We start from the raw sequence: 26,058 nt of genomic DNA, 5'->3' as shown, positions 1-26,058 counted from the left end.
AAGACTAAATATTGCCAAATTATATCCACTGGGTCTTATTAGGGACAACTTTTTTTGGGCGGCATTCGAAGCTAGTCCCGCACCTGAAACCATTCTGGTCTAACCAATAAGGGTTCAAGACAAAGAGCACGTTCCCCCTTCATGGAGCTGTCTAAACTATGTTCTAGATTGATCAACTCACAACATCTTAATCAGTCAAAGAACTACCGCAAACCTATTATATTATATCGAAGCTTGGTTAAAGTTAGTGCAGCATTTGGGTCTGCTTTTTGGCTCTTACTTCATTACTTGTTATCTAATCTTTTCTCCTCTCAGTGCTTTGTCCAAGTTTGCGGCTAGAAAGGAGAACCGATGCAGGCCTGTGATCTGTTGGGCAGCGATAGGAATGCTGTTGATTTCTGGTTAGCTTGACTAACAAACCGGGCGTAACATGTCGATTATTTTGACAATAGTTGTCAACTAAGAGTGAATGGCACCTGGTTGACTCAACCTACCCATTGTGACAAATCGCCATATTCCGCCCTTGGCTGCGATGTATACTTCGAACTCACATAGGGAATGATGATATTCTGAGCAAAGGTAATGGAACGGCTCTTGGTGATACTACTGTTGGCGATACTTTTAAGAGGTTGATTCTGTTTATATTGTCCTAGGGATGGTGTATCGAGATTCTACTTGATTACAGTTCTGATTATGTTACACATTAAGTTGCCATGGCTCACGGAGAACCACCTGATACAACGTGTCGTTAAAGGAGGATACAGAGAACCACGAAGAGTCATAATCAAGTGATATCACTTCAATCTATATTCTCCGATTTAATGTCCGGCGTGGCATGTTGCCCGGTTGTTGTGTGATTATCCTTCATCTCCATATTTATTCTAATCGATACGCATCCAACTTGCTGTCGTTCCGGCAAGTTTTCGTCTGAAGGATTAAGAATGTAACGAAGAACTAGACCGGGCGTAAGGTGCAGCAGTGTGACGTTGACGGGTAAGAACTAAATCAGTGAGCCCGAGGCGCCGCAAATACCGACCACATCTCAAGTATAGTTTTTCCGATTTCGTTCTTGGGTTGAAGGCCAGCATTCTTGTTAGAAAGAATATTTCTGCGTCCAGCTGCTGCGGTACATCGCTTGGCATTTGTCAAAATCCTGATTAAATCAAGCGTTCAAAATCCTACACACGCCTCCCCTTATTTTACAATGGAGATATTGAGGTAAATGTCAACTGTGATATTCGTCATCCCCATCTAAAAAGGCTTCATCCTTGTAGCTTTCAAGGGGAGGTGTCGAACCACTAAATGGCGCAGAAGCTAACCTCATCATCAGCTATCGATGTTGACAGGTTTGATCATTGTGAATGATACAATGTAGTTGTTATTTACCTGAGCTTACTCTTCAGTCTTTAAAGAAGCCAAAGCCGCCTCATTTCAAATTCTCTAGCTGGTCTAATCATACTTCAGACCACGCATTCTCTTTTCTTTGTTTTTCTTACGCAGATCAGTTTTGCATGAAATCAGCTTGGCGTTTATCCGTAACGTTGCCCTAGTCATACCTACATGATGCGGAGCCCCGCAAGCCTATCGGGTACCGCTCCGAGGTTGCCGAATCCAGCGGAAGCTGGTGTTGATGCTTCCCAGCTGCCATGTCATAGATAGGTGCCGTAGTCATGCTGTACATAGGGTGGCCCAGTAATGGCCTCATAATGTGTCTCTGGTATCACGCTAACCATGGGCTGCTGTAGATATAAATTAGGACCGCCTGCCCGCTGTCAAAGTAAAAATCGTGTTTTAATCATACATTGTCTATAGATTGTTTGGATTACACTCATTCATACTTTGAAAGCTAGAATATCTCGGAACCTGGACAAGATGGCCGCATACTTTAACCAACGTCTTCCTCATCCTCACATTGCTCATCCGCATCACGGCATAACCGTATCACGAGCTGGAACGCCGGCTCTTGAAAAAAGCGCCAAGTGTGCTGCGCCTATTGCAAATATCGCGGCCAAGAATGTCCCGTTCTTTACCCCTGAGCAGGATCCCGTGGCTGGTAGTGCAACTGCTACCCAGCTATCCGGCAATCCTGTCCCCAAGCTCTTCACGCCACTCAAGATCCGCGGTGTAGAACTGCCGAATCGTATCTGGGTGAGCCCCATGTGCCAGTATAGCGCCCACGAGGGCTTCCACACTCCTTGGCACATCACCCACATTGGTGGCATGGCTCAGCGCGGTGTAAGTCGTGCCCTTGTATTTGAGACTTGTTATGGTTTCAGGAACTAACATGTTAGAGCAGCCTGGCCTGATTATGCTTGAAGTTACCGCTGTGCAAGCCAACGGCCGAATTACTCCAGAGGACTCTGGCATTTGGCTGGACGCTCATATCGACACTTTGAAAAAGCACGTCGATTTTGCACACAGCCAAAACGCCCTTATTGGGATCCAACTTGGCCACGCAGGACGAAAAGCTTCTACAGTTGCGCCTTGGCTCAGCTCTGGTGCCACAGCTACCGAGGAAGTCGGCGGCTGGCCATCCAACGTGGTAGGGCCAACTGAAGAGCCATTCAACGAGCACTATCCTACTCCACGGGCTATTAGCTTAGCGGAAATTTCGCAGTTCAAGAGTGATTTCCTCACTGGGGTACGCCGAGCAATTCGCGCTGGGTTTGATGTAATCGATTTGCATTTTGCCCATGGCTACTTGGTTTCGAGCTTCCTATCGCCAGCAGTCAACAAACGTACAGACCAGTATGGAGGGAGTTTCGAGAATCGCACCCGGTTAGCGCTCGAAATCGTAGACGCAATAAGAGAAATCATCCCTGCCGATATGCCCTTGTTTGTACGAATCAGCGCGACCGACTGGCTGGACACGAACCCGAATTGGAACGGCGGCCCCAGCTGGACTGTAGACGACAGCGTCAAGTTTGCCAAGCTTCTGGCCCAGCGGGGAGTTGATGTGCTGGATGTGTCCAGTGGTGGAAACCATGCACTGCAGAAAGTTGTTGGTGGACCAGGATATCAGGCGCCATTTGCAAAGGTAATCAAAGCAGCCGTGAAAGATACCATGCTGGTAAGCGCAGTGGGAAGCATCAAGACAGGACTGGAGGCGCAGATGATTATTGAAGGCAGCCAGAGCGGCGGCAAAGACGAAGACGCCAGCGATACGCCTCTGGATTTGATTGCTGCAGGCCGACCGTTTTTGAAGAATCCGGGACTGGTATGGGCATGGGCTGAGGAGCTGGGCGTTACGATCAATGTTGCGCATCAGATCGGATGGGGCTTTGGCGGGAGGGGGTCCAAGAAGACGGCGAAGCTGACAGTTTCTTGATCTAGCCTCGTGGTAGTCAGATGCGGGTTTCATTATTATCAAGTAAATGCATACATTTATTGTTGGAATTGTGCTGTTAGATTGTCTGTTTGGGGAAGCCAGTATTCTGTTGATGAGTAGAAGAAACTACTTCGTTGAAATTGCGACAGTATAGCCATTCTGCTATAACCACTTAAAAGGTAAATAATGCTCTAGTAAGATCCAGTAAGATGATGAAATGGATTTGTAAAGCCGGTGGTGCTACTGGGTTACATGACTTATTGCCTTCATATCATCATTTCCAGAGCTTGACGAGCCAGGCGAACATCTTCAGCCTCTGCCTCCCAATAGCGCAAGTGTGCGATGCATATCTTGAGTGATTCTTGCGCGTACTGCTCCAGCTCCATGCTCCTTAGAAGCCCAATTCGCTCTGCACAGATGATGATCAGTGCACGACAGGTTGTCTCTCGGCATCTCAGCCATGCCCCAGCATGTCTATGTCTCAGCCCAATGTTGAACAGCGGGTCAAGAGACAACAGAACCGCCCTTTCAGCCAGCTGTCTCAGCGAACCATTCATCGACCAGTCTTGATCCTGCGCATGTGCAAGGAGGTACAAGAATGGGCGATAGACACGCAGTTTGATATTCGCAGAGCGCAACCAAGCCGCCAGCTGAAATTCACTGATTGCCGACAGATTTGGTGGTTGGCTGAAGCAGGAAATGGCACGAGGAAGAGCCTCTTGCCATTGCTCTATTTGCCTCTCGAAATCATGAGCCGTATTTATCATGCCTGGTACATTCATGCTCATCCATGCAGACGCGGGTGCCGAGTAAAATGCCTGGTCAACGCTGACCGAGAGCTTGGAGAGCGATATTTCAGAGAGGTAGTTGAACCATGAGTTCTCGTGAGTTTCTTTGAAATCTTGTATATCGACAGTATTACTGGACACCGATGAAGCAGTAGCAGATGAAGATGTCGATGCGTCAAAGTACTGGCGGTCATCTAGCCCACCCACGTCTTTCGGTGTCGGAGGGGAAGGGAATTGGTAGGGAAAATCAACGGCGTGTAGCGCAGATCTGGGCAATTCGACCTCGGAGAACATATCACTGCACGGTAGTTGTTAGCATAATGCTTCTTGTTTTGATAGGCATGGCTTGGACTAACTTTTCAGACTTGATGCAGCTCCAATACAGTCGTTGCTCGAGGCATTGCTTCAGATTCTCATGACACTCATGTTCGTCAGGGACCATCTCGCCATCAGTAGTATCTCTAATGTGAGTAAGACGCCTTGCAGCCAGGATTTTCAAATATAGAGTGTATAGGGAGGTAGCTTGAGAGAATGCCTGCCAGGCTTCAATCGGTCGAAGGGTCCATAAGAGATACACGCCTGATAAAAAGTAGCAATGGCATGACGTGAGGTCTATACCTAGAAGACCAAATCGCCTTCGGGCATATTCGTAATATGATTCTGCCTTTTGACGAAGTGCATTGCCGTCTTGTCGCGACGACGAGCTCGAGAGACTCTCAACTGTATCGGCAAACGGACTGAATGGGCTGGCTATTGCGCCAAGCGCTGCGGCAACAAGCTGTTTATTGTAATAACTCCCATCAGTCAGCTCTCTGGACATGCATTGAATTACAGTGTAACACACAAAAAAATGAATGCTTACCACAAGGCACGTACGAGAGTCCCATTGCGGGCCAAGTTCAACAACAGCCCTCCCATACTTCATCAGGGTAGGGCAATCCAGAATAGGATTCATTATGTGGGCCATTCTGAGGAATTTAGTCAACAACGAGGGAATTTCGTCCCAGTCCAGCTGCAGTAGTCCAGTGGCCGGGGCCGCTTTGTGATTGAAATTCTGCCCCTGGGCAGTAGCCAACAAGCAAAAGGGTGCCCAATGACCTGATCTGTTGGTCCCGAATATCGGCCATTCGATAACATGGTCTACCGCTGTGAAGGCGAGTGAGCTGGCAGGAGTAGAGTGACTAGTCTCTTCTTCATGCTTTTGCGCAGGCGGTAACCTCGTAAGTATATCGTGTAGAAGATCGATGACTCCAGAGTTGCTCTCGGAAGAACTAGAGAGATACCATTCAGCTTCCAAACTGCGTCTTGCATAGACGATGCTAGACATAATACGTACGGCTGTAGCCCATTTATCAGAGGCTTAGGATAGACGCATTCACAACCAAGTCTAATGCATCCGGCACAGGAAGGCCTCTCGTTGGAACACCTGACTTTGCGAGCTCGGCATACTCGGCAAGCCACGACGGCACGTCGCCGATGACTTGAGCCAGCGCTGTTATTCCTACCGCCTAGCATCTGGGTACTGCTCAATACAACACGGGAAGCCGTATGTGGAAGGATGAAATGAATGGAACAAGGTCGCGTCCCTCACGGAGCAAAGCCGATATCTCCAATATCCAATCCGCAGCTAACGGCAACCAGGCCGAAGATACCGAGAGCCCCCACAGAAAAGAGTGGTGACGTTGTGGAGGCAATGTGTTAGCCTCGCCGCCCGACTGTGAGTGTTGGTTAGGGCGATTTCTCTGGCTACATGCACCCATGCACTTCCTCCTCATAGAAATTAGCATATCAAATTCTGGCAATTGGCTTGCTTAATGCCACGTTGACATCTTTGGTATTGAAGTAGGAGCTGGTCCGTCGGCAATTATTGAAGCATACTGGATAGCAGTGCTTGGTTGCCAAGGAGATAAAGAGGATTTACGTGTGTCTGACGAACAATGTTTCCACGTTTATTCTATCACGGATGGCGGTTATTTCTGCTATAAAGGCCTACGATTCGCCTCGCTCTTATAATTCATGAGGCAATCAACTTTCATATTGAAATTCTTTGGTTTAACCTGCTATCTAAAGCAATTTCAATAACCACTCTTGTAGAACTTGCCCCGTGTGGAGACTTGGGCTTCCCTCCAACGTCCCTGCGCTTGCCTGTAAAATAAGGGAAAGGTATCGGCTAGGCGATCAGAAAGCACCACGCGGAATTCGTGTATCCGAGAGAGCCGCGGTAATGCTGGTACTGACATGTCCCGTGATCCTGGCGGGCTGGAGAGCAGAAACTTCTCTGCGGCACGATGATGATGCCCGTAAAAGCCATCCTCTTCGATCTCCATTACTTTCCGTGCCACACAGGAAACTATGTTCGAGTCCCAGAGTCCCTCTCGATGCGAAGTCGTTTCTATTAGCCTAATAGCTTGGAGTCTAACCCGACGGATGCGACATTTAAGAGCAGTGTAGTAGAGCGGAGCAATCCAACCAATGTCGACGATGGACCTTGACATATGGATAAAAGGCCACCGAAGGTACCTATGAAGAAGCTCGGGTTGGCCGGTCTTCCACATGGCTATTGACTCTGTCAGGACGGAGACGAACTGCTGCGTGTGAGAATCGAAAACAGATTCATCGTCAAGACGCAGGCAGGTATCCGCCATGATACTTGCCATAGTGTGGTACACGGACAGCAGCCCGTAGACGAGTCCCTGAGGGTCTTGATCAGGCATGGAGGTTTTAGAAGCTCTGAGGATGACAAGACACGCAGAAAGTTCCGCTCGGATCTGGTGCTGGCAGGTGAGTAACTTGGGTGGGAGCTCAACAGGAGGATGAGGAAGGGTCTGCTGCTGGCGGCGCCACAAGTCGGTCAAGTGGAATATTTTATTAAATAGCCGCTCAATTTGTTTCCAGGCCTCGTTGACGGAGCGAAAAACCGAAGTTGATGTTTCGGGCTCGGCGATTTGCAAGGCTAGACAAGGGTGTTGATAGCTATGGCTAAAGAGCTCCAACTGGAGGTTTAGTCTGCAAAATGCTCTGACGATGGCGTCGTCTATAGAGCCTGGAACAATGTCGAAGAGCAGGACTCGGCCATCATCCTCGACTGGTGTTCCAAACTCTCTCAGGATGCTCAATCCATTCTGAATGTGGATTTGAGCGGTTGTGAAGTGACCAGACAGAAGCTCTAGAGAGACGAAGAGGAAGCAGGCAATGAGAGCGACGCGCACTGATGCCTTATCCATGGCGGAGAAATGGGGCCGCAGATGCTGAATTGCCTTGGAATAATGCTGCAAGGTAAATCGTTCCTGCTGATCAAGGTTATTTGTATCCCGTCCGCCATAGCTGGTCTGGTAAATGTCTCTTCTGTGGACCGAGCTCAAAGAGAGGACAGCGTGCCATACAGCCGGTTCAGCCAGGCTGATGGGGTGGAGCAACAGATCCCATAGGGCCAACGTGGAGGCGCCGGCGACTTTCTTGCATGTTCGGTATTTGAACCACTCCAGATATTCCAGCTCTTGGGTGGTGCCAGAAATCAGTGGCACGTGTGTGAAACGTGAAATCAGATTCGGAGGTTGCTGTCGACTCCTGTAAATCGCTCCTCCTCCGCCGCCGCCCAGAATCCCATAGCCGTCACATACTCGGCCAGTCGAAACGCATCGGCGACAGGATGGGCGTTGTTCATCACATTTGAGCTTTCGAATCCTACCTCTTATGTAAGCCCTCCCTTATTCCCAGCCAACAGTAGACGCAGCATGAAGAACTTACTTACAGGTGCGGCAGCCAGTCTTTACCTGAATCCTCTTTTCGCAACGGCTCCCGTATGGTTTATTCGGGGTTGTGCCTCCCATCACGGTAAGTAAAAAAATCGAAAAAAAAAAAAAAAAAAAAAGGCTGCAATATGACTATATGGTTGTATTTCGAGGGTTAAGCTGACGTTCTATTCCGAGGCTTTGGGGAGGCATCAACTCTTGTCCTGATCGAGAGCTCCCCACCCCACTTATCTCGGGCTTGCCAGCTCCAAAGACCCGCTTTCTCTGCCGATGCTTATTGGCTTGGTCGGGGTTTCTGCACAATGATTGGCCGGGCATGTGAGACCCAAAGTCTCTCGACGAAGTAGTGGACGGGCCCCGAGCCGCAACAATAACCAACTTCACCATAAACTTCATCTTTGGCGTAGAGGTAGGCCACGGAGTTAACGGCAAGTTTTCTCACCGGTCAACCGAATCGTTTGGCTGTGCCCTGGACATACAATGGCTATAAATAAGGATATAAATTCCACAATTTGTTGCCATCTCTCATACTTGAAGGTTGTGACACAAGACAAGCGCAGGACCTAGTGCTTCATTGTCGGTATTCGTTGAATTCAAAGCTTCTTCTCAACTCTCCATAAAATGGCAGCAAATTCTATCCAGCAGCGTAAGCTAGGCAAGGATGGTCCCAGCGTTTCGGCGATGGGATTTGGATTAATGACCATTGCCGGGGCTCACGGTGATAGACCCAGCGAGGAGGAGCAATTCCAAATCTTGGATCGCGCAGCTGAGTTGGGCACTACGTTCTGGGATACTTCCGAGTACGGCCCAGGCTCAATACCTTTGTAGAACAATGCTGATCCAGCGCAGTATTTACTTTGACAATCTAGAGGTGCTGGCCAAATGGTTTCGGCGCACCGGAAAGCGCAACGATATTTTCCTTGCCTCCAAATTCGGACTTATCATGGGTGAAAACCTACAGCTGAAGGGTATCGACAGCTCTGGAGAGTACTGCAAAAAGGCTTGCGAGGATAGCCTTCAAAGACTCGGCATCGAGTGCATTGACCTCTGTGAGTCCACCCATCGCCCCTCTCGAGGACGACTGACAGTTGATGCTAATGTGGACCAGACTACGTCCACCATATCAACCCCCAAACGCCCATCGAGGAAACAATGCGAGCAATGGTACAACTACAAGCGTGAGTAAATGACCCGTGGATGTAAAGAGTAAAGAGTGGCAGCTCCTGATGCATACCAGAGAAGGCAAGATCAAGCATATTGGGCTGTGCGGGCTGAGCTCTCGCACGCTTCGACGTGCTTACAAAATTGCGCCCGTAGCAGCGGTGCAGGTCGAGTACTCGGCGTTTTTGCTGGATATCGAAGGAGAACGGGGTTCCAACCTTCTTCAGACTTGCCGAGAGCTCGGGGTCGCCATCGTCTGCTTCGGGCCCATCGGTCGAGGCCTTCTCACGGGCACAGTGACCGGCAGCGAGTCGATTGCCAGCACAGGGGATATTCGGACGCAGTGGGTGCCTCGCTTCCAGCCAGAGAATCTAAACAAGAATCTCAAAGTCGTCAGCCAGTTCAAGGCCCTGGCGGACAAGAAGGGCTGCACTTCGTCGCAGATGGCCCTTGCGTGGCTTCTCAAGCAGGGCAATGATGTGATACCAATCCCCGGCACGAAAAGGATCAAGTATCTGGAGGCCAACTGGGCATCGCTCAATGTACATCTCAGCGACGAGGAAGAGATGGAAATCCGCAAGATTGTGCGCGACGCGGAGCTTGCCGGCTTTGAAACTAAGCCCTCTTCGTATGCAGATACAGTGGAAGAAGCATAGAAGGGAGAGGGCATATTCCTATCCAACATCTCTTCGCTGCAGGCGGCAAAAGGTCACAGCGGAGCAGGAAGTTGTTCTGTCCACTTATATAAGCATGAAAGAGTGGTGATGTTAGTGGATATTAGTGGAGGCAGTGCATTATCCCACACAGCCCGAATCTGATCGTCGGATTAGGGCAATTTTTCTGACTGCGTATCCCAATGCGCTTCTTTCTTGTACCAAGTGAGCATTTCACATAGCTGGTAATTGGCTAGCCTATTCCTCCTCCAGTAACTAGATAGTGCATCATCATGCCCTGCATTAACGTGATATATTCATTTGGTTTACTTGTGAATCCCAAATTGATTGGTTGAGCAAATAGGTGACCAAAAGTCTAATGAGGCCTTGCTGATATCAAAATTGATCGTAACGAGATTAACTTGGTAACGCAAGGGAGCTCAGAAAACAAGATTGCGCAGCTACCACTTACTTGCCCTTGCGAAAATATAAGATAAACATCAGATGTTATATACCGGTTGGAGAGTTTGTTGAGTGAAATCATGGCATTTAACAAGCTCGGACTGTCAAGAGCTAAACGAGTTACTCAAAATTGCCTGCCTTTTGACTATATATTGCAAACACGTTGCACTGAAAGACTTTCTTGCTACTTGCGCTCACTACACCAGCTGCCGAAGAAGATTATATACATACACTCTACAAAACCAGTTTTCAAGATCTACTGCCTATATGCTTTACGAGCTGCAGGGTTGGCCGGGCAAAAACCTAGAGTCCGCTGTGGGGAAGAGCAAACGGGGTGCAATTGAGCCTAAGAAGTGGACAGAAGGCGGCAGCAATACCTACATCATACTCTGTTGTATGTGCGACTTAAATCTACACCTATTGAAGTCAGGATGAGGACCAGCCACGTATCGTAAGTCTGCATTGCATAATCGACTGCTCAGTCCCCTGGAGCCACTACACACTTTTCTTGTAGTATCATACCTGTGGCTCTGGCAAGATTCTGGCAAATGTTAGCATCAGTCGTCTCGGCCACTTTGGTGATTTGCTTGTCATGGTACTCAGCGCTGACAAAATTGTCGCTACCGCTCCTTGCAGGACCTCTAGGAGGTGGAAAGTTTTGAGTCTTGGAACTGATGGTGGCTAGTTACTCACAAATAAAGCGGTTTTGCTCGTTTGTAAAAATAATGGTTGGCGGTAACAGCATACGAGAATGAAATAGTAAACAGGGGTCTAATGTGCCTAAAAAGCTTGTCAGGCGATTGGACCTGAAAAAGTGGCTTGTTGGCACACAAAACGCGTAAAGGTGGGACGGTATATCCAATGAGCAACTTGCAAGACAGACTCACCGCGCTGACAACTCGAATTAGAAAGCTTGAGAGTCGCTTATTCCCAGCTAGTACTGTACCATCATCCCCATGCCCGCTTTCTCTTGGTGAGCGCCATGCATCAGAAGGGCGGCAAAGGCTTCAAATCGTGTATCCCTCTGCATCCAAGCTGCGGAGAAGTTGGTGTCATAATTTATCGCCCTGCAATGCTTATGCACTGGTCGATTCCATCCTGTCGACTGATTGAAGTAATTTGGGGAAACTGAGGGCTCAGCGCAGTAACTATCCATGGGCTCAAGTCTCTTTCGCTGACTACCGAGAGACCATCCATACGTCATATTATGAGAAAGTCTTGACTTGCTGTATATGCTGACGGTAGCTTGATAAGGTTAGATGCGCTTTACCTAGGTAAGGTATTCAGGAAAACGACCATCTAGACCTGCAGGGAGGCCTCCTCCTAAGCCCAGCCCAATAGACAAGTCTGGGTATATCTGATAGAAAATAAATAGCTCATAGACTACAGTCAGATGCTCATTTGCGCAACAATCGGGCCTAGATGCATGTTTGCAAGTATTGCCTCCATAGGAAAGAAAGAGGGGAAATGGCTAGCCAAAAAAAAAAAAAAGAAAATCAAGGATGTGGAGAGCATATCCATCACAAAAGCGCAATAGCCGCTACAGAAGCAAATACCCTCACAAATTTCCAATTAAATATCAAAAGCACTTCTGGAAGTGGTAGCATATTTGGGGGTTTCTATTAATTTTGGTAGCTTAAATCAAAAGAATTAATCAAATTTTTTTCTTATCAAAACATATTTCCAACATTCTCCATCGCTTATTTTTTTCTGGCTAAAAAAGGGCAAAAGTGAAGTATCATGGCTTGTTGCTTATACTATGGCAGCAGATCCCGTCTGTATATCGTTGAGCTGCGCCACCACGCCCAATTCCTGTATTTGAAAATCGCTCATAACATTTTTCTTATGCAAGTGTATTATGGCTTAATCGAATAGAGTTTGGGCAAAGCGCGAGAGCACAAAAGGTCTGTCCCCGTTGTACCCCTAGCTTAAATCACTGGGTTATTGTCCTCGTTTCGATTTTTGTATTTAAAGGTTCATTCCATTGTTGTGATTTTTTTCTTTCAACAATCTTAGGTTTTCTACATATCATCTTTTACAAGTCTAATACTTCCTGATTGGCATTGCTTTTCCTCTCTCCAGAGACACAATGGCAGATCCCGATGACCGAGACCCTGAAAAGGGTGGCTCTGCAGTAGTTGTCCAAACTAAGGGCAATACTGGTAGACTTGGTGCTACGAAGCGTCAAGTCCGCTACTTTGACGAAAGTGACGAGATTCAACAGATTGGCCCTTCTACAAACAGTAATGCCAAACTCAAGAGAAAAGGCTCGGCCTACTCTATCCACTCCCTATCAAGCATAAGGAGTGGTCAACGAGAGGTTGATCCTGCCACTGCGCTGCCTGTTTTATACCGCACTTTGAGTATAGACATGGAGCGCATGAAGAGTGAAAAGGACGCAGTTACTAGGAGAAGATATAGTGATGCGACTATGGCGGGTAAGTCTCGAGTTTCTGGATAGCTTCAAGCCATGCAATAGCTGACTGAGTTGTGACCATAGATTTGGAGGATCTCGAGTGGCATACACTTTCTATCCAAGACATTTCGCAAAAACTGCACACTTCTCCAGAGAGTGGTCTCTCCATGCAAGGTGTCAAAGAAAAAACCGAAGAGTTTGGACCCAATACTCCAACCCCACCAAAGTCTCGACTGTTGCAAAAGATATTCTTTTATCTCTTTGGAGGCTTTGGTTCCATCCTTTTTGGTGGAAGCATTCTCGTCTTTGTTTCATGGAAGCCACTTGGTGAACCTGACCCTGCAGTGGCCAACTTGGCTCTGGGAATCGTTTTGGCCATTGTGTGGCTAGCACAAGCCGCATTCAATGCCTGGCAAGACTTTTCCTCTTCCAGAGTCATGAAAAGCATTACAGGCATGCTTCCGGAAGATTGCAGTGTTCTACGCGAGGGCAGCAGGAGATTGGTTCCGGCAGCTGAAGTCGTCCCTGGAGATGTTCTCTTTTTCAGTGCCGGCAACAAGCTACCAGCGGATATTCGCTTCATTGACGTGTCAACTGATGCGAAATTCGACAGAAGTATCCTGACTGGAGAATCAAATCCGCTGCCAGCAGTCACTGAGTCTTTAGAGAAGAACTATCTCGAAACAAAATGCATTGGAATGCAAGGGACTCATTGTACCTCTGGAAGTGGTTTGGGGATAGTTGTCGCGACAGGAGACAACACAGTCTTTGGCCGTATCGCGAAGCTAACAAACAAACCAAAGACTGGCCAAACTGCACTTCAAAAGGAGATTTTCAGATTTGTTCTGATTATCGCAACGTTAATGATCTTCATGGTTGTTGTGATTGTTGCTCTGTGGGCGGGCTTCATTCGTCACAAATACCCCGATTACATCTCAGTCTCAACATTGATTGTGGACTGTGTAAGCGTGGCTATTGCCTTTATCCCAGAAGGCCTACCAATCGCCTTGACTGCGTCGCTTACAATTACTGCGGGCATTATGAAGAAGAATAATATCCTCTGCAAATCTCTCAAGACGGTGGAGACTCTGGGAACTGTTTCGGTGCTGTTATCGGATAAAACAGGGACTCTGACCAAGAATCAAATGACCGTGACAGATTGCCTCATCGGATCCAAGGTCTTGACTGTCGCAGAGGCTTTGCAAGAGGTCGAAGACAAATTCGATTCACCCAAAAGGGCCACCCTCAAGCAACTTTGTGTTTATTCTGCAGTCTGTAACGCTGGAGAGTTTGACCCCATGACTATTCATCTTCCAATCCCAGAGCGAAAGATACTTGGTGATGCGACCGACCAAGCCATTCTTCGCCTGTCAGAGTTACTGGGCTCAGTAAAGCAGTCTCGCGAACTATGGATCAAAAGATTTGACCTCGCATTCAATTCAAAGAACAAATTCGCTTTACGTGTCAGCTCTGCTCGCGACCAATCTTCATTGGAAACTACGCTCTCTACTTCCGAGTTCGATGTATTTGACTCTCAAAAAGATTACGTCCTAATGATCAAGGGTGCACCAGATGTTTTGCTCTCTCGATGCTCAAAATATGTTGGCGAGGATGGTGAAGTGCATGAGTTTGACCAGGCGATTCGCTGGTCTATTGAAGAAGCGAAGAATTCATGGTCAAGCGAAGGAAAACGTGTTTTGGCTCTTGCCCGCAAGGTTCTTCCAGGCAGCATAATTCAGACAAACCCAGAAGATAATTCATTCGAAAGAGAAGCCCTGGAACTGGCACGGACGGGTCTTACGCTTATCGGGCTTGTTGCGATTGAAGACGCCCCAAGAGAAGAAGTCCCCAGTGTTATTGAGACTCTGCATCGCGCCGGAATCCGTACCGCCATGGTTACGGGAGATTTCCAGCTCACAGCCCAATCCATTGCTCGCTCGTGTGGTATTATTAGCCTTCCAGACTCTGAAGTTCACAGCATCGAGCATCTCCCTCGCACGCCGCCCAACCCCAACTTCGGGCCCAAGAAAAATAATAAATCCAACCACCTTCCAACAGAAATCAAGGCAATCGTCTTGACAGGCCAGGATCTAATGACTATGCTCCCTCATCAATGGTACACTTTAGTCACAGAATACTCGGAGATCGTATTTGCCCGTACTACGCCAGAGCATAAGCTTCAAATTGTGCGGGAATTCCAGTCGCAGTCATATGTCGTCGCCATGATCGGAGACGGAGTAAATGACGCCCCGAGTTTGAAGCAAGCCGATATTGGCATTTCACCAGCATCTGGCTCTGATATCGCTGTCGAGGCCGCAGATATGGTCCTGCTAAATACATTCTCTGCTATCCCAGAGGCTGTTCTCTACGGTCGCGTAGTATTTGACAATTTGAAGAAGACAATTGCATACTTACTACCGGCTGGCTCTTGGTCAGAGTTCTGGCCGGTATTTACTAATGTGGCTTTCGGTCTGCCTCAGATATTGTCTTCATTCCTCATGATTATTATATGCTGCTTCACAGATTGCGCAACCGCAATTTCCTTGGCTTACGAGAAGCCAGAGGCCAACATCATGCTCCAGCCACCTCGTGATATTATAAATGACCGTCTCGTCGACTGGAAGCTACTTTTTCAAGCTTATGGTTTTGTTGGTACATTTGAGACAGCGCTCTCTTTCACAATGTCGTATTGGTACCTGCAGCGAAAGGGTTTAACTTTCGGGTCGCTATGGTTCTCGTTTGGGTCAATTCCGACGCCCGAGGGACAGACCGTGGACGAAGTTACTTCGCATTTGACAGTGGCATCATCAGTCTACTTCATAACGCTGGTCGTGATGCAATGGTTCAATGCAATGGCTCTGCGCACGCGGCACCTCTCAATATTCACGCATCCACCACTGTTCAACCCCAAGACTCAAAACTGGCTCCTTTTCCCGGCCATCTTATTTGCTCTTGCTATTGGTTTAATATTCACGATGATTCCTGGCATTGATTACCTTGGTTGCGCCCCAGTCCCAGTGGAGCATTGGTTCATTCCTATGGCATTAGGTCTTGGCTTGCTATGCATTGATGAGCTGAGGAAGATGATGAAGAGAAGATATCCTAGTGGGTTAGTCGCAAAAATTGCTTGGTAATTAACGAATCATCAGTTAAAAAAAGACGGCAAATAAAAAACAGGAGATTGTAAAAATATGAGAGACACAAAAATGTATCTAGAGTTAGGATAATTGACAGTTTATAAACAACCTGCAATAATATCAGGAGCGTCTAGCAGGGATTATTCAGTAGGGGTTCATACCTTTTAGCCGCCTGGCTGGTAAATCTTTATCCCTCAGGGGTCTCTTAAGCGTGGGCCTGTTTCGCATTGAAATTCGCTCCTAAACTACTTGATGTTGCTTAGACAAGCTTAATTGTTAGTAAACCCGTCTACCGGATCACATTACATTCCTGTGCCAAGCCTCGGCTCTCATGGTCATATTCCGAGTGTCGTTTACTGACGATATGTTGGCAAACATTAATAATATCTCCTGACATTCTTGGAGAAACCTCGTATGTCCGCTCCGCAGGCTGGGGATTCTGGTTTCAGTCCCAGGCTGGGCACCCTCTCATTGTTTTCTCAGTCACCTATTGCGCTTGTTTCCGTGTCTTGGCAGGGGAATGAATTGGCCCATGTCCATTTGACACTCCCGATTTGTTCTGTTTTATCGCACAGGCGGCTTGCCTACCGCCTGCGCGAAAACCATGGATGAAACGTGTTGCACGTTAGAAACAAGGGGACGGGAACAAGGATAATACACGCCATTTCCTACGCGGCGCCAAGAACAGGTCTGTGTAAGTGAATACTTATACTTCGTCTCCCGCGAACTTGTGTTGATTGCCACAAGCTTGTAGATCATAGCCTTCTCTTTTCGCCAACACCTGATCTTGTCTTTCTGGAAAAGACAAGTGATTTATCATTATCAATTTGTTTTAATATCCTTTTTCGTGCACACGCTCAACATTTTAGCCCTTCCGCCATTTCGTATCTGCCCTTCTCGACTTCTGTCAAAATGCATTCCACACTTCTGGTCACCTCTTTTCTTTCCATCTTCAATGTTGCAGTAGCAAGTAAGTCTTTATTTTACCACTGCTGTTCATTGCAAGTTACAAAATTGACTAATTGTTTCTCTCTCTCAGTTCCTATTCCAGCTGAAGGGTTCCAGCCTCGGCAGGCACAGCCATGCTTTATTGTCGGCAATGTGGCTCTGCCTCAGGAAACTCAAGATGCAGCCAATTCTCTCGCGTCGAGTGTTACTTGTGATGCCAAGGAAACTACCATTTCAGGAGTACCGGATGTCTCTTCCGGCGGAATATCGTTTTCTTCCATCGACTTTGCCACCTCTGGCCAGTCTCCCCTGGCATTCGCCCTGGAGAAATTTGCAACCACCAGCCCGCTCGCTGACAATGATCTTACGAAATTCCAAAACGAAGCGAATGTTTACACGGCTACAGAAGCTGCGCTACGTTCTATTGGAGGCAATCTGGCCATCAAGGCGCCAAAGTTCTTCATAAACTTTCAGATCGCGCGAATCCAAACGGCTCAGGGAAATCCACCGACGGACCCAGCCCAAACAGTCGAACATCTTCTGGGTAAAGTAACAAAGAATGCTTCAAAGGCAGACCAGCAGTTCTTGGAGCAGATTACGAGCCTGTCAAATATTTTGTCTTAGAGCTGTTGGAGCAGATGGGCTAAATTTGCGGCAAATTGTAGCTTCCAGACAATGCCAGAGATGTTACTAGGACTACAAATATCCAGCTAGATCTAGGATAGAAAAGTGGAATATTAATGTGTTAAGCGGTGACCTTTCACAAAGGCCATACAACAAAATCGCAATGAAAAAGTGAAAAAGGTACCGCATTAGTCGTCCTAACTTCTAGCTGAGTTCATATCTGGTCTCGGTGTGATTGGCCGGAGCCCCAGATAGTTCATATCTGGGGCTCGCCACATCGCCAGGAGCCTCGAGGACTGTTCCGTCTTGCGGGATCGTGTGAGGGCCGTTAAAGTGCTTCAATAATACTTCTTGAGTCGATTTCTGTTCTGATGTGTTTTCGTCGAGTGATTTTTGTGCCCTTCGAGATTTCCTGGCGAAAAAGAAGAAACCCAACCCTATCAACGCAAGACCAACCACGCCGCCGACTACTCCACCGGCAATCGCTCCGACGCGCACAGATTCCTTTTCTACTGAAGTCAGAGAGGTGCCAGACGAGTCAGTGGATGACGCTGTGGTGGATTGCGCAGTTGTGGAAATTGCCGTGCCACTCGTTTGCGAGAGACTCGAAGTTGAGACAGTCGATGAACTTGCTGTACCAACAGAGGAAGCTTCGTTGCAAACATCACTTTTACCAGGTCCGCCATCGATGCATCTATTTGTGCAGAACTTGACAACCGATATGTCGCCATTGTATCCGCCATCACAATGGAAGAGTGTGTTAGTTGATACACCTTTATTACTTGCGTCCAAAGATGCCTTCTGAAGCGCATCGATGATTTGGGGCTGATAGTTTCCTAGATTTGGCGACTGTTAGACAAAGGGAAGAGGCAAAATGAAGCGAATCACTTACCAATGCCCAACAGATTAAAGCCACAGTAGTTTAGTCCAGACTTGCAGTTACCCGCAAAGGCCAAGCTTATAAAAGCAGATAAGAGAAACAGTGTCCTCATCAATGCCATGTTACTGGTGCGATTGCAAAGACTACTGGGAGTCGCTTGTTTTTCTTCCCGTTTGGTCTTGAAAATAAAGAGATGCAGAAAGACAAACAACAAAAGTGCTCACAGTGTCTTTCACCTAAACCGTCTATTTTAAGCGCTCATCTACTTCCAAGTCGACGCATGAAACAAGGGCGAATCCTTCCCAAGCCAAGAGACGGCTCAGCCAACAATTTGATTAAGCTTCCACTTATTTGACGAATTGCGGATTAAGACCCCTGGCAGAATCGTTCCACAGCCAATACTATCGGCTAAACTTGCAGCAATGGAAATCCACATAGTCTTGACTTGCAGGCACGCGATATCACCTCCCTGCCTCACAAATGCTCCTCACTTCGGGCACCATCCGGCTTTCAGGATAGTGAGCGGATGCTTGAAGAGGTGTGTTAGAGGCTGTGCGTCACTCAGCTGGCATGGGGGTGGCTGATCGTCCCGTACGATAGCAAATACAACCCACTTGCCTTGGGGGTAGAAAAATGAGAATACAATGTCTTAAGAAGAAGGCTATGTTCTAGCCAAGCCGGTCTGGTCAGTCATTCACAGCCAATTGAAATCTGTAATGTCGAATAATAATTTACACAGTCAAGTACATAGCTGTTCAAGATTTCAGGTATAGAGTTTGGCGAGCGTGCGAACAATCGCAGTTAGTGTGAAAAAAGATTGGATGCTTATCCACCTGTCGATCAATGATCAACATGAGCCGACAACCAATCAACGCCGCAATGCAGTGGGTCGGACTCGGAGATGCATCGCAGGCCATGCATCTTGTAAACGATTTATGTCTCGGTTTCTCTCTCCCTATAGGTACCGCTTTACTACATGTACCTTGTCTCATCAACACCATTACTCAAGGTGCATATACGGAATTATACACAAAAATGCTGCTTGGATGTTGGGACCCTATTGTAGATGAACAACTTGTTCTACTATTCTGTTAGTCAACAAATTAGAATTGATCCATTCTATGCTCTTTTGCATGTGGAATTGGCAGGAAACGCTGTTCGGGCTGCTTTTCACTGCTATGGACAGGTCTGATAGACTAAACTGCCATATGCTTGCTTCAATGAGAATGATGGTCTGAATACACTCGTGTTACGTTCTGCGCAGGGGTTTACAACCTTCACTGCCGTTCTACCAACAGAAGTTACTTACACACCGCTTCAATGATGGTACGTCTATCATAGCGGAGAGGATATCCACAAATCAGCTGCATGGTCACTGCAATCTCTCTTACCAAAGTTACCCTAACTGGACGGAGATTTCTTTGGGGCTGAAAAGACGTACCTATTTGATAGACTGCAACTTGATTGTGCAAATAGTGGAAGGGTATGTTATGTATGCAGCTAGCTATAGGACGGTTTTGTTGTGCCAACTTGGCCCGAACAGCTGATAGTGCCAAAAATGCTTTCAGCACTTGGTCATCTTTAATGAGCATGTCCCCTCTAATCTCTTGTCATCGCTGCCGGCTGGCAGGGCATTCTCGGATCTGCCCATGGATCCATATACCATCATCGTATTCACTGAATAGAGTCTCGCATTGCTCAAAAGAATTTCAGATGATAACGGCAATTCACTAATAAATCTGATGGAGGATGATCGTCGACGAGTACCCAGAACGAGGCGACGGTACCCAAGGTGACGGGAGCACAGTGAACCACACTTGCAGAATCTTGACGTTTTCGTCTTGTCCAGTTCACTCTCTGGCGTAGGTCGGTCAGCCTGAACAGGGGAAATACACCATCGTAAACACTTTCCTTTGCGCATTCATTCGTGACATTCACAGCCAATACAAGGGTAGTACTTTGAGTGAAGATCCGCGGCGTTTCCTGAGTGCATCATCTTAGAAACGCTCAGCAAGTCAGAGCCCGTATCCTATTAGTGGAAAATATTCGCAAACTGCTGTGGCCCGTGGAGGAGAGCAAACAATGTCTCCCATCGCTTGTACAGTTGAGACTGGGCTCAATGTTGACCGTTGAAAGTTTAGTAAATGTTTGGACTATTTATCAAGGTATTGGCGATGCTAGGCATGGGAGCGCTTCAGGCGCTGGGCAAATAAGCTGATGTGAGCTTGCTGGCGGTGTGGGTATTTGATGCCGTGATATATAATCGCGGATGCTTAGTTCATACCTAGTAGTAATAAAAATATGATTATATTACACTTAAGATATTTAGATAATTCCGTAGTTCCCTATAATGGCTGACACAGAAACAAAAGTCATGATACAATGCTTGGCTATAATGAGTCATTTTACATTAATGTATCTATCACTCACACACATGTTGGCTTATTCTGAAATCCTATTCGCTTTGCTATTGTTTAATAGACAGTTGATATACGGATAGTTAGTTGATGATTGGCTCAACTCGAATGCTTAGATACGCGTATAGTACTGCAACACCCATGAAAAAGCGGCAAGCAAATGCACCCCGTCTTTTTTGGCGTTGCAAAGTATGCACGGTGTAATTTCTCTGAGAATTGCCTTTTAGCGATCAATGATAGCAGCTAAAGTAAAAAGTCAACAAATTATTCCTTTGAATCTAGTTGAAAGTGCTAACCTAGAGTATTTCCAAGCCCTCCAACTTAACTATCCTCGCTGGTCTTGATTCCCTATCATAGCGTGCTATAGAAGCGGTTAGTGCGGTAAGCAGCCGCTCCCGTTCTTAAATTGCACGAATACTAATCACACAAGCATTATCTGCGGAGAGAGATTGATCAAGTGACAACTTTCCTATCAGATTCTAATTTCCAATTGAATTGTGCTGACGGTTGAGGAGGGGTAATTGAGTCCAATGGACCACTTTTCCTGGCTGTGCTGTGCCTGCGACATTGCCTGGTGAGGCTGTTGGTTGTAGATAGGCACTGCTGTTCGTCCAGCTTGAGTCTCGTGACCTCCCGAAATGGCAACCGTGAATTTGTAGACGTGAAAGACAAGAAGCTCAACTGCACTCTTCGCAATTCACGTTTCTGCAATTCACGTTCTTATTCTGCCATTTTCCAGTAAACTGTTGGTCTACAATAATCATGCTACGTTTCCCTGCGGCTCGCCTGGGTGCCAGGCTTATGCCCCGTAGCCACGGCATCTCGACTCAGCAACTCTCTCGACGCTGGCTCTCAGATTCCCAGGCGCCAAGATCTGCATCTTCACCGCCCAGCATCTTGATTTGGGGAATTGGTGCGGCTGTCGCTGCTGGGGGCGGGTACTTTCTGCTCAGTGGCGGCACAGCGAACAAGACAAAGAGTGTCCCTCTTCTTAGCCCAGTTTCCTCAGAAGATGACATCTCGGTCGTCTCGCCTGTGCCTGTCCTGGACCTGAAGGCAGCGAATCAAAAGCTGCGTGAACAGGCTCAGTCGTTCGTCTTTGACGGCAAGGATGGACAAAAAGGTCGCGTTGATGTTGTCCGTGTCGCCAGCAATGACCCTGTTGAAGACGAGTGGTCTGTTGCTGTTGGGAAAGGCACTCACGGCGGAACAGCGCTGTACGCGGGTGTTTACGATGGGCACTCGTATGTGGAACCCTACTTTTAGGGGAGATTGAGACTGATCTTGACTGTAGTGGCTGGCAAACTTCAAAGGTGCTGAAGCAGGCCCTCATCCCGTATGTTTCGACGGCACTCTCCAAGATTTCGGCGCTGGACTCGGGCGACGTTGTCGACGCCGCTATCAAACGAGCCTTCACAAGCCTGGACGACCGGATTCTGGGCACTGCACGCAAAGCCGCCGAAGCTGGTTATGAGCCTGGATCCACCGAAGTCCTGTCGGCTCTCGCGCCGGCTCTCGCTGGTTCTTGCGCGCTGCTCTGTGTCTATGATCCCAAAACATCACTGCTGCGAACCGCTGTGACGGGCGACTCACGCGCAGTTCTCGGCTCCTGGTCTTCAGAGTCAAGTGGCTTTGTGGCCAGCGCTCTGAGTAAGGACCAGACCGGATTCAATCAAGATGAAGTGAAAAGATTAGACGCCGAGCATCCTGGAGAAGGAGAAGATATGATCAACCCCAAAACGGGCAGGCTCATGGGGATTGCCATCACTCGGGGCTTCGGCGACCATCGGTGGAAATGGTCCAACGAATTCTTGAACTTTTTGAAGTCAAACTATCACGGCACCGAGCCTCGTCCCAAGTCTAAGACGCCGCCTTACATGATTGCTACACCGGAGGTCACCACTCGCCAGGTCCAAACTTCAGACTTTGTCATTCTCGCATCGGACGGGCTCTGGGACGTCATGTCTAACGAGGATGCCGTGACATGCGTCTCTCGCTGGCTCTCAGCGCGACGTCAAGGCAAACCAGAGGCTGTGAAAGACGTCAAGACCACAGGCTACACGATAGACGATGACGGATGGCCATCTTACAAGGCGACACCTGAACATTTCGCTATAGAGGATCTCGACAATGCCGCCGTGTGCTTAGTCAAGAATGCGCTTGGGGGGACGAGACGGGCCATGCTTTGTGGCTCGTTGACGGCAACTACACCCATCAGCCGATATGTGAGAGACGACATTACAGTGCAAGTTATTTTCTTCAAGGACCCTTAGACCAAGTAAAAGCCTTGGTGGTGGGTAGTCACATTTGATGCAAGTTATCTTCTTCAGGGATCCTTAGACCAAGTATAAGCCTTGGTACTGAGCGGCCACATTTGATGCTATTATTTTTATTTGCGTACAGAAAACTAGGCAGCCCTATGACTTTTCTACATTGTCATAGATTGATCTAAGTACAACATCATTGATCCAAGCGCCCTTAGACCAGTCATCCCACACACTGAAAGTAATCGTGCGGCTCTCGCCCTTGTTCAGCCAGAAGCCGTTCTGGTCAAAGTATCCTCTTACCGTTGTGGGATAGTCCAGCCAAACCCATGCAGCCACTCCCTTCGTGGCAGTAATCTTGAATTGAGCCGTATTGCCACGAAGAGATTTGGTCATCACCAAGCCCGGATCGGCAATGCTGCTCAGGCGAAGGCTTTGGGGGTGGAAAAATGTTGAGTGGGTGTATCCTCCAGCCTCGACAGAGATGGAAAGTAGAGCGTTTGACGTCGGATTCTTGCAGGCGAAAAAAGTGGAAAGAGCAGGATATGTAACCAAGCGAGTTGCGTTGATTGGCTGCACATCAAACTTGACGTTGAAAGATCCATCGTGAGCTGGATTTACATGAACAGGGGGATCAACGTCTAGAGCATTGCCCTGCCAGTCAACCCACTTGAACGAGGCAGTCCCAGAGGCCTTTTGCCACAGATCAGAAACGACCCAAACTTCCAAGACATCGGTGGCCTCGTCGTAAAAGGGCCAGACAATGACAGGGTTGAAGATGTCCTTGGCAGCGTAATAGGCCACCTTTTGCCGCAAACTGTGCTCAGTGCTGGACCAAGTCGGGCCAACCCAGATGTCGTTGAACTGCCAGTATAGAGCGCCCATCTGGCGGTTAGAAAGCCCGGATCCTCGTCTGTAAAAAGCAATCTGAGCTTGGTAGTAATCGGCCTGGAACACCTGAGAGGTCCACGTCCAGGCAGTGAAGTTGGCTACGGGGTCCTGCAGTTGTGGCAGCGGATACCAGAGCTTGATGCTATCTGTGAATTGGTTGATGCCCCCCGCCGAAGAAGAGAAAAAGTCGCTGCCGCCACTGAGATGGCGGTTGTGGTGCCGAACATATGATGAGTCAAAGTAGAATTCGCTCTCGGGGATGGCTTCTTGCCAGGAGTAGACCGACGGCATGGACGGGAATCCAAACTCGTCAGCGAAACGACCCACAGGATAGCCGCTGTACTGAAAAGCAATAGTTCCGTCGTAGTTGTAAAAGTCGGTGTCGGCGTAAAGCGCGTCAGGGCTCTCCATATAATCGTATCGAGACGTCTGAGGACTGACAGAGTTGAAGTCGAGCGATGTGTAGCCGTGATATGTTGACGAAGGAATGTAGCTGATGGAGTGAGTGTTGGCATAGACACACTTGGCAATGTGCTGCTGGAAAATGGTCTCGTAGTTTTCGAGCTGGGTGTTATTCCGGGGATTGAGCCACCAGCCGTAGATGAGGTATTCCAACTCGTTGCCACCAGCCCAAAGTGCCAAACTAGGGTGGTGGTTGACTCGCCGAGCGTTGTAGTAGACCTCTGCCTCGTATTCCTCAAGGAAGTCGTCAGTTGCGGGAAAGTAGGCCACCGAGAACTGGAATTCAGACCACAGCAGCAGTCCCATTTCATCAGCCAAGTCGTACGCCCAGTCTGGGAGGTAAGCCCCCGAAGACCAGATTCGCATCATATTGAAATGCGAGTTTACGGCTAGTTCAAATGTTTCTTTAATTTTGGTCTGGTTGACGCGAGGCCACAGGATGTCTGGAGGCACAAAGTTGGAGCCCTTGGCATATAGCTCGTGGCCGTTGATCTCAAACTTCCAGCTGGCTCCGGGAGCAACGCCCTTGGCCTTGTCTTCAGCAGTAATGGCGTTGAGATTCAAGACAATAGTTCGGAAACCAACTCGCTTGGTAACAATGGCAGGCTTGGAAAATGCAGAGTTGATCAGGGAGAGCGTTGCCGTGTACAAGGGCTGTTCGCCATAGCCAGAAGGCCACCAAAGATTCACATTGTTGCCAATGATAGTACTACCGGTAATAGTGCCGTCGGACTGGCTTATTCCAGCTAAATTAGCCTCTTTGAGTGTATGGCCCTTGCTGTCGACAATCTTGAGGTGGAACTGCGTGTTCTTGGGAAGCGTGCCGATGTAATCGATACTGGCGTTGAACACGAACGGCTTGGACTGATCGGGCGACAGGTTAGGCATTTGGCCTTGGCGAAAGATGTCAATAGCCGTGTTAGTGATGTAGACAGGATCGGCCTTGGCCTTTTGCACAATGTACGCCGGTCTCCAAGGCCCGGCTGGAGCAAACTGCGGGCCCCAATCCCATCCAAAATCGCTTTCCTCTTTTCGCATGTAGACGCGGCCTTGGAACTCTTGGTTATTGTAACCATTTGCCGAATTTACCTGGGCTTAAGTATATGATTGTTAGCGAAAAAGTATCGCGAAGAGTGTTCTGCATCTTATGACGTACCGAGATCACTTCTCTGCGCAATATCGAGAACAATCTTGCTTGCCGAGCCAAAGTTAAGGCTTAGAACCGGATCTCCAGAGCACTTGGGTAAAATGTCGCTGACATCAAATGTGTATTTGCGGAACTGGTTCTTGGTGTTGCCGACTGTCTGATTGCAGAGTTTAATTTCACAAAAGGTGTCGAGGCCTTCAAAGACAAGCCATGATGTGAGTCCTTTTTGAGATTTTCTATATAATTGCTCAGATTAGCTTCAACCTTTTTTTTGTTCATGACCAAAGATTACTCACAGTCCTTTGATGGGCCCTGATGTATAAGTCCAGTTCATTCGCTGAACCCAAAACTGATTCCACTCATTGAAGCCATAAATGGGATCTTCAATGACGCCGGCAGCCAGTAAGTCAATGTGAGCATGCGAAGGCAGCTTGCCAGGCACAGTGGCATTGACTCCGTTGCTCACCGTCCACGAGACATCACTCAGATTAAAAATGTGCTGCGCGCTAACGCAACTCGCCAAGAGAGAAAGCGGTGCCAACAAAAACTGGCGCATTGTGCCGAGTTTCTGGCAACTAGTCTCTATACAAGAGTGATGTCAACATCCAATTGCAACTATTACTTTGATATTCTTTCAGTGCAGCACGAAGCTCGCCTATATACAATTATTAAATGTTTAGAGAAGACAGAGAGGAGCAGAGAGTGTGTCACAGTTTCCGTCACGTAAG

The 26,058-nt window shown here is 47.9% G+C and overlaps 9 protein-coding genes across 9 annotated transcripts; 5 read left to right on the top strand and 4 right to left on the bottom strand.

Annotated features, from left to right (window-relative positions):
- Window positions 1-1,872: 1,872 nt before the first annotated feature.
- Window positions 1,873-3,328, top strand: TGAM01_v201985 (hypothetical protein; the record flags this gene model as incomplete). The annotated part of the gene is made up of 2 exons (XM_018800220.1): window positions 1,873-2,235; window positions 2,297-3,328. The coding sequence occupies 2 exons, from the start codon at window positions 1,873-1,875 to the stop codon at window positions 3,326-3,328; spliced, it is 1,395 nt and encodes a 464-aa protein (XP_018666362.1).
- A 266-nt stretch (window positions 3,329-3,594) lies between these two features.
- On the bottom strand, window positions 3,595-5,443 carry TGAM01_v201984 (vegetative cell wall protein gp1; the record flags this gene model as incomplete). The annotated part of the gene is made up of 3 exons (XM_024548893.1): window positions 3,595-4,414; window positions 4,473-4,894; window positions 4,979-5,443. The coding sequence occupies 3 exons, from the start codon at window positions 5,441-5,443 to the stop codon at window positions 3,595-3,597; spliced, it is 1,707 nt and encodes a 568-aa protein (XP_024406296.1).
- A 3,046-nt stretch (window positions 5,444-8,489) lies between these two features.
- TGAM01_v201983 (aldo-keto reductase yakc) lies at window positions 8,490-9,685 on the top strand (the record flags this gene model as incomplete). The annotated part of the gene is made up of 4 exons (XM_018800218.1): window positions 8,490-8,668; window positions 8,718-8,917; window positions 8,977-9,046; window positions 9,106-9,685. The coding sequence occupies 4 exons, from the start codon at window positions 8,490-8,492 to the stop codon at window positions 9,683-9,685; spliced, it is 1,029 nt and encodes a 342-aa protein (XP_018666360.1).
- Window positions 9,253-9,699, bottom strand: TGAM01_v201982 (hypothetical protein; the record flags this gene model as incomplete). The annotated part of the gene is made up of 1 exon (XM_024548892.1): window positions 9,253-9,699. The coding sequence occupies one exon, from the start codon at window positions 9,697-9,699 to the stop codon at window positions 9,253-9,255; it is 447 nt and encodes a 148-aa protein (XP_024406295.1).
- A 2,534-nt stretch (window positions 9,700-12,233) lies between these two features.
- TGAM01_v201981 (Na,H/K antiporter P-type ATPase) lies at window positions 12,234-15,694 on the top strand (the record flags this gene model as incomplete). The annotated part of the gene is made up of 2 exons (XM_018800217.1): window positions 12,234-12,582; window positions 12,645-15,694. The coding sequence occupies 2 exons, from the start codon at window positions 12,234-12,236 to the stop codon at window positions 15,692-15,694; spliced, it is 3,399 nt and encodes a 1,132-aa protein (XP_018666359.1).
- A 915-nt stretch (window positions 15,695-16,609) lies between these two features.
- TGAM01_v201980 (hypothetical protein) lies at window positions 16,610-17,269 on the top strand (the record flags this gene model as incomplete). The annotated part of the gene is made up of 2 exons (XM_018800216.1): window positions 16,610-16,667; window positions 16,737-17,269. 2 exons carry the CDS (start codon window positions 16,610-16,612, stop codon window positions 17,267-17,269), a joined length of 591 nt encoding a protein of 196 aa, XP_018666358.1.
- A 3,396-nt stretch (window positions 17,270-20,665) lies between these two features.
- TGAM01_v201979 (hypothetical protein) lies at window positions 20,666-20,809 on the bottom strand (the record flags this gene model as incomplete). The annotated part of the gene is made up of 1 exon (XM_024548891.1): window positions 20,666-20,809. A coding segment is annotated over one exon (144 nt), but the record flags the coding sequence as incomplete, so codon positions are not given.
- A 519-nt stretch (window positions 20,810-21,328) lies between these two features.
- TGAM01_v201978 (hypothetical protein) lies at window positions 21,329-22,839 on the top strand (the record flags this gene model as incomplete). The annotated part of the gene is made up of 2 exons (XM_018800215.1): window positions 21,329-21,810; window positions 21,861-22,839. The coding sequence occupies 2 exons, from the start codon at window positions 21,329-21,331 to the stop codon at window positions 22,837-22,839; spliced, it is 1,461 nt and encodes a 486-aa protein (XP_018666357.1).
- Window positions 22,840-22,983: 144 nt separating this feature from the next.
- On the bottom strand, window positions 22,984-25,886 carry TGAM01_v201977 (hypothetical protein; the record flags this gene model as incomplete). Its single annotated transcript, XM_018800214.1, has 3 exons — window positions 22,984-25,277; window positions 25,340-25,566; window positions 25,627-25,886. 3 exons carry the CDS (start codon window positions 25,884-25,886, stop codon window positions 22,984-22,986), a joined length of 2,781 nt encoding a protein of 926 aa, XP_018666356.1.
- Between the last annotated feature and the right edge of the window lie 172 nt (window positions 25,887-26,058).

The sequence above is a fragment of the Trichoderma gamsii genome (assembly GCF_001481775.2).
Source record: "Trichoderma gamsii strain T6085 chromosome Unknown Scaffold_5.2, whole genome shotgun sequence".
In the NCBI taxonomy this organism is placed as follows: domain Eukaryota; kingdom Fungi; phylum Ascomycota; class Sordariomycetes; order Hypocreales; family Hypocreaceae; genus Trichoderma; species Trichoderma gamsii.
Note: the sequence above shows the minus strand (reverse complement) of the source record. Positions and strands in the feature narration are given on the sequence as shown.